Here is a 6,974-nt window from a genome sequence, read left to right on the forward strand (position 1 = left end):
GAAGGCAGAGATAAAAGTGTCACCACCCACCAAAACTGCATTCATTTTTTTTCCCCTTTTCAAATTGGCTTTTCCATAAAAAATGACATTTAGCAACATCATTTCTATGGCATGCCTCCATTTCAGACACTGCTTTTTTTATTCTGAAACAAAGACAGCCATCCTACCCCGTCGAGGGCGTCCTCAAAACAGTAGAGCCAGTACTCGCGGGCCAAAGCATCCTCTGTCAGGTCCATGGTATCAGGAATATAAGAGGAAGGGTCTTGCAGCAGAGGCAGATTCACCAGCTGCCTGTCCAGACGATCCATCTCCAACATGTCAAACTAGACCCAACAAAGAGACAGAGAGGGGACATGTGCTGTGTGTCTTGTCCATACCTCTGACAAAGAGATGCCTCTTTCAGCTTCTCCTCAAATGTTAAAGTTTAATCCTACTATCACTCTTCTAAATCTTTACTTTATTTTTCAATTCACTGCAACACTGTGGGAGCCAGAGAAATCATTAATAGGGGACAGAATCAACAGACCACAGCTTAAGGAGGATGCACCTAGTACTTTTTGCCAGTTCACACTAATGAAAACAGGTAATGAAAGATGGGAGGAAACAGGAATTTCAGAGGTAACAGTGATCAGCTAAGGTTAGCAATTCCTGATATTGTCTAGAGGCCTAATGCTCAAAGGCTTCAACCAAAAAAAAGACTTCACAAGGAACAAAACAGCAGCAGGATCTCCAAAGCCAAGCTACAAACCTGCTCTCAGGTCTCGTTGTGCAAACAAGCGAATGCCTGAAAAGGCTAGATATTTATACTGAGTGTTTTCAACTACAGATGAGGCAAAGTGAGCAGGAGCAATATTTCAAACTAGTGCGCACAAGTGAGGCGGGTGGAGGTACTTACAAGAAACTGAAGAAGAAGAGTGGGTAGACAGAAGAATGTATGGAGAGGAAATGAAAAGAAAGATTATCAGACTGCAAAGACTGATGAGATGCATGTCTTTATATGATGTTTATGGATTCACTGAGGACAGTGTGATGGTGTTTTCATGGAGGAGATCAAAAATAAAAGTGTAAAATAGAGCTCAAATGCAAAAATCATCAGCAATATGACAGAGTAATTTTGGAGAAATAAAAACCAATGAACCATCAATAGAGTGAAAATAGGTAATGAGGTCTGAGTTACCGCCATGAGGTGCCAACCTGTGGTACACTGCCCAGCTTTAGGTGTTCAGATCTGATCACTCTTTACTTCCTCTCCAGACTCACCGTTCCACTACGTGCACGTTGCATGGGATTCATTTCTGGAGAAACACTCATCAGGCCTGAGCTTCCAGCATAATTCTCACCCCAGCTGTACTGGTTTGGATCTAGAAGATTGAAAGACAAAACCAAAATATATTCGCAGTTAAGTGAAAAAACTTTGTATCCCCTTACTTTGAAATGGCAAAAAGAGTAAAACAAATATCAACATAATACTTAATGCACATTCAGCTAGTACAAATGTTCCTTCATCAACAGAAGTAACAAAATAGTCAGAGTGTACAAAAAGAAAGTTATAGTACAATAATGAAAACCATATCAGCACAAAGGGTTGCATCCCTCTTTATGAAATATTCTCTATTACGTTGCAGTAGTTAGTAACTGTAGCAGTTAAATGTGTGACAGACTCGGTGAAACAGGGTGTACTGTACAAGAGCCTCAGGGATTTCAGTCATACCTGCTGTGAAAACCTCATGAGGAAATTTATTTCATGCAATACTGCAAGTTACTAGTCAGCCCTAATGTGTGAAGGAGGACTTGCATGATGTGTCCGACAACAACGGGTATTAGGAGGTTTTTTTCCTTACTGTCTTCTTCTGCTCCTTTAAGAAAGGCTCCAATGGCTCCGAGATAGCCTTCATGTCTCAGGAACAAGGCCTGAACTTCACCCTACAAACCACCAGACAAAATTAGGTAAACTAATAACAAACCAAGTTCAGCACTGAACTGAGACAGAACCGTGACAAAGAGAAAACTAAAGATAAAGCACATGGAGGAACTCCTGTAGAGCACTCAGACACTGTGTAACCGACTGTGGCAGTGATGCTTGGCAAAGTTTTAGAACTAGTGGCTTCTCACCTTTGTGAAGAAGTTAATGCTATAGGTGATGGTGTGCATGGTGACAGGATGTCCTCTGATGAAGAAGCCTCCGAAGTACACTCTGGACAGGTTGTGGAGTTTGGCATACAGACAGGCCAGCTGCCCAATGTCGTTACTAATCATATGGAGTAAGCTCTTTGCCATGTCTTCTTTAGAAAACTCTACAATTCACAACAGAGTCATATAATCATATCACAAATATAAAGATGGTTAACCGATCTCTGATTATTTAGGTAATGCCATTAATGTATTATAAGGATTCTGGCAGCAATTTTTAGAAACATATTCACTAGTGGTACAACTTCATATATGTAAATAATAGAACTGCATCACGTGTGTATCATCTACAGATACAAATGAAGCTATGTAAACTAATACATCGTCATCAGCGGTAGATAAACTGTAACAGGCTTTGCTTTAATAACACAGCAAAGGCTGTGAGTTTCTCTGGAAGAATGCCATCCCTTCATTTCCTAAGAAATGCAACACATGGAGGGAACAAAGCTGCATGAGAAATGGGTGAAAGGTCATCAGTTCATTTCAACACAGCTTTTGCACCAAAACGGAAAATCGTGAAGTCTGCCTAGTGAACACAACATCATAAACAGAAAAACATATGACTGACTTCACACGTAAAGCAATACTCCAGCTTATACTTGTCAAATATGGAGCCTGCTTGGATTCACACAGATTAAAATGAGCTTCAGTAGTGGTGAGGACTGAAATAAAGTATAGTATTGTGCCATATACTGCAATTTTCCCCATCTACAGTATACCTGTTTGCAATATTCTGAGTGTGTGGATGAACAGCAAAGAAGAAAATCATACTGCAGAAGTAGTCTGAGTTTCCAGGCTGACTACAGCTGCTGCCCTGTGAAGCAAGTGAGCAAGACACACTTTCTGTAGCAACCGGTCAAGCCCAAATAAGATGGCAGATCCTCAACCAGCGGAGAGGGTAATGCTTTTGTGTTTTGCTGTCACATCAACTGAAAGAACTGCACACAAACAATTCAATATACAAAGTCTGTTATTACATTGTCTTATTACAACAACCTGTATAAGTCTACTGGGAAGCCACAAAGTCTAGGTGCCCATGCATCACCTTTATCAGCAGTAGCAGACTTCCCGAAACTGCTGGCAATAAGATCTCCTGTTAAGCCCAAAGACCTGTACGATCCTCCGTAAATATCTTTGACAAGCATATCGACATTTGTGTGCTGTCCTTTTGAGGCCAGTTGTAGCAACTCGTCAAATCTCTACAAGAGAGAAAAGAGTCAAATTCAAGAGGCCTGAGAGAGAAAATTACTGGGATGACAAACCGATTTTTAACAGTGGATGTCAAAGTAATAACTATTATAAACATAGACCAATTATTTAAGATACCTTTGTTTTGGTGAGCAAGGCTCCAAGGCCCCAGAACGTCCCTCCACCTATTGAGCTTCCTCCTATTCGCTCAAATTTGTCTTCTGATTCAACCTGTTGAAGAGGGAAGGAACGAGATATTGCTTAGTGTGTGAATCACCTACAGTAAGACTAAGAAGAACCTGGTTTCTGTAAATGTCATCTGGAAAGTTCAAAATGTGAATTACAATATAAACACATGACATGACTTTTTCGTTATAGTCAAAGATGTTTATCTTCACATTTACTGCAGAGAAGGACAAAATATAACACAATCATAGCATATAAACTACACAATAAGAACAAAGGCCAACTGATACTTGAGTTTTGAGGTCGATGACAATATATATCTAAGGAGATAAAGACATCTGTAATACTGGCTGTCAACAAGTTGTGACAAATATATGAAATGAAGGCAGGATTTTTAAAAGCCAAACAATGAAGCTACTGTCAACAGGGTGTGGCATGTTCCTCTGCCAACTCACGTGCAAGAACAGAAACTATGAAATGCTCTGCAGAGACTTGAAGATGGCACTGTTTATCATTTGACTTTTTAAATGGAATATAGTTTGTTTTAAATATTTTTTTTCCATATTGGCCAATATTTATGCTCGCACAAGTATTTCGGTGATGAGACGGACATTGATAAAACAGCTGCTGATATTTTCTTACTGATAAGGTAGGTATACTTCCAAGAGGCCTTTTCTTTAAAAACATTCTGAAATCCTTTTGGTTTTTAAAAAATATTGTTTAATGGGGCAACCACAAACAAAACTTTAATTTGTCCATTATTACCTTGACTATGGACACTCCAGAACCAATATTTACAAGCAGGTAAGGAAAGATGTCTGGATGAGTCGTTTGAAAGCGGAACTCTGGGTCCGCGTGCTTGGCGTACACAAAAGCTTCATGGGGAATGTTCCTCAGCACAAAGTTACAGCCCTTGATGAGGCAGGTCATCTCATCCTCTCTGTCCACTCTGCAACAATACAACAAATAAGTTTGAATAATTTTCAGTCAGACTGGGAGAGCAGCCATTTATCCACTGGCTGGTAAATTATTACATTTGATGTGTACTTTGTACAATGTTACTACACATTTACTTTTTTCTAGACAGAACAGCTGTCTGCAGCCATGTGCTGAAGCCACACATATGCCAAATATATACCTCCAGCTGACTTCACAGATTAGTCCCATATCAGAGCTGAATTACTAGTGTAATATTTAACTGGAAAACTGAAAAAAGAAAACACATGATGGTGCTCAATGCCAATGCATACAAAAGCCAGTCAAACATCATCAGCCTATTGTTTTTATGTGGGGTTTTTTTTGCCAAAAACTGTCTGCAAGAATTCACAAGCCAATAAACAGTAGATATTTACCATAATAGTTTATGTGTGATCTCCTAAAGCACTCTACTAAGCAATCAAATCGGTCCACTGATTCAACCTGCTTCACAGGAGGACAGGATGTGTGTGTTGGTTACATTAAGCACAGAGGAACATTGTTCATTCCAACTTCAACATCTAAAATATGCCAGAACTTTGACTCAAATTTTTATTTTTCCCATGTCCATGAAGCATCTACAGTTAAACACTGTACATTATTATTTACTATATTTATTTTACAGCTGGTTTGTGTACTTACTTGAGCCCAAGCTTCCTCTCAATGAGCTCCTTGAACTTGTGTGCCCCTCCGCCTGTGGCTTTGATAACTTTGGTTTCTGTGTTGACCAGGTGGTCTCTGATGAAATCCAAGCATGTTTCAATGTAAGCATTTTCAAATTTGATAAAGTGCAGGCGTGCAGTGACCTCTTCCTGCACAGATATTTCATAGAGCTTGTCACTGGGAGCCTCCTGAGAAACAGATGAGACCAGAACACAAAGAAAAAGGAGTGAATACTGCAATATGTCCAACTACTTACATTACTTTGCTAGTAGAAGTGGACAGTCGTGACCGTACTTTTGACAGGCTACCAGGAGATACAGGCTTTCCTCTATCCGTGCAGTTTATGCTAACACTTTGGTAGTAGGAAAAGCACGACAAAGACACCACATAAACTGATGTAAAAATATTATATATAACGTTATATATTACCTTTGTAGTGTGGTCGAAAGATCGTACTTTGGCTACTTTGTGCTGCACAGTTGAATAGTAGGCAAGCTTTGTGAGAGATCCACCTGTTAAAGCAAAACAGCATTGATAACCTCGGATAAGAAACCCGTTGTCCTGCAGAAGCTAAACACATTAAATTAACGTTAAGAACCAGACTTAAATAAACACGCACAATGGCAAGCTGTAGCGTTAGCTAAACGAAGACGACAATATTTTAACACATGCTAGCTAGCAGCTAACGTCACCACTGCTGTACTTGTCGAACTTTGACAGGTTGTTTGGCACACATTCGCTTTAAGGAGAGGAGATACATCTCCGAGGTCACCAGACTTCATTGTCCAACATGCAGACTTCTTGCCAAACAAATTAAAATTAACCACAAATTTGTACAGCTAACATTAGCTCTGTCATGTTTACTTTCCCTTAATGTCATGCGTTGTCATAGTATCAGGCTGCGGCAGAGCTAGTCCATAAACACGGAGATTAGCTACGTTCGAGCAAAAGTGGCTAGAGAAACAAAGAAAATGTTTATATTCCCACGTACCTATGTCTATTGCAAACCGCTTTGCGTTCTCCAAATTCCGGAATATTTCATCGGGCGGAAGAGTAATGCTTTTATCCATAGTATGACTACTTGTACGGCAGTCAACTCGACCACATTCCGCCATGGTCGGCGAGGCTTTGACGCTGCGCGTGTGACGTACGTGCGTACGTGCCCACAAGCTATCCAATCATCATCATGCATGCACAGTCTGAGTCTGAATGGCCTTGTAAACATTTCAGAATCACCATCAACATGTATTCTCAAAAAAAGCTAAAAAATGATGTATCTACAGTAAAAACGTTACTGGTTATCAACCCTTTTGATTACTGTCATGATGTGAGTATGACTTCCTCTTTGGTGCTTTTATTTATTTATAGGATTTTGTGTCTTGAACCACTCTTACTGTCTCAGTTTTACCTTTTCGAATGACTCGAAACCAAGGACTCGAAAGGTGTACTAATGTTTAAAAGATTCGTTCAAATGAACGAATCGTTTGTGAACGACACATCACTACTTGTCAGTTTGTCCATGCAGTAGTAGAAATAATAGTATCCTATTAATCACCTGCAGAATATCAATTGTTGATCTTTAATTTAATGTTTGTTTGTTTTTTTACTTTTCCTTCATGATTGTTGGACTAATGCTTGGCTGGATTTTATTCATTTGAATCTTGTGATTAAAAACAATGTCCAGCTATAACCACTTTGATTCTTGGCTACAGACAACAGAAAGGTAGGGAGCAGCTGTTCTGTTGTGCGTCCAGTAAGTTACTGTTGAAAAA

The 6,974-nt window shown here is 39.6% G+C and overlaps 1 protein-coding gene across 1 annotated transcript in view; it reads right to left on the reverse strand.

Annotated features, from left to right (window-relative positions):
• Nucleotides 1–6,362, reverse strand: part of pank4 (pantothenate kinase 4 (inactive)) — a 10,348-nt gene extending 3,986 nt beyond the window's left edge. Inside the window, exons 1-10 of the mRNA XM_020600823.1 lie at nucleotides 6,194–6,362; nucleotides 5,632–5,714; nucleotides 5,182–5,390; nucleotides 4,330–4,513; nucleotides 3,517–3,609; nucleotides 3,236–3,389; nucleotides 2,113–2,294; nucleotides 1,842–1,923; nucleotides 1,261–1,361; nucleotides 168–323 (exon numbers count right to left, since the gene is read on the reverse strand). Of these exons, the coding sequence (XP_020456479.1) occupies nucleotides 168–323; nucleotides 1,261–1,361; nucleotides 1,842–1,923; nucleotides 2,113–2,294; nucleotides 3,236–3,389; nucleotides 3,517–3,609; nucleotides 4,330–4,513; nucleotides 5,182–5,390; nucleotides 5,632–5,714; nucleotides 6,194–6,317 (1,368 nt within the window). The 5' untranslated portion in view covers nucleotides 6,318–6,362. The remainder of the gene's footprint in view (nucleotides 1–167; nucleotides 324–1,260; nucleotides 1,362–1,841; nucleotides 1,924–2,112; nucleotides 2,295–3,235; nucleotides 3,390–3,516; nucleotides 3,610–4,329; nucleotides 4,514–5,181; nucleotides 5,391–5,631; nucleotides 5,715–6,193) is intronic.
• Nucleotides 6,363–6,974: the final 612 nt, after the last annotated feature.

This window comes from Monopterus albus, unplaced genomic scaffold (assembly GCF_001952655.1).
Source record: "Monopterus albus unplaced genomic scaffold, M_albus_1.0 scaffold1.1, whole genome shotgun sequence".
NCBI lineage: Eukaryota > Metazoa > Chordata > Actinopteri > Synbranchiformes > Synbranchidae > Monopterus > Monopterus albus.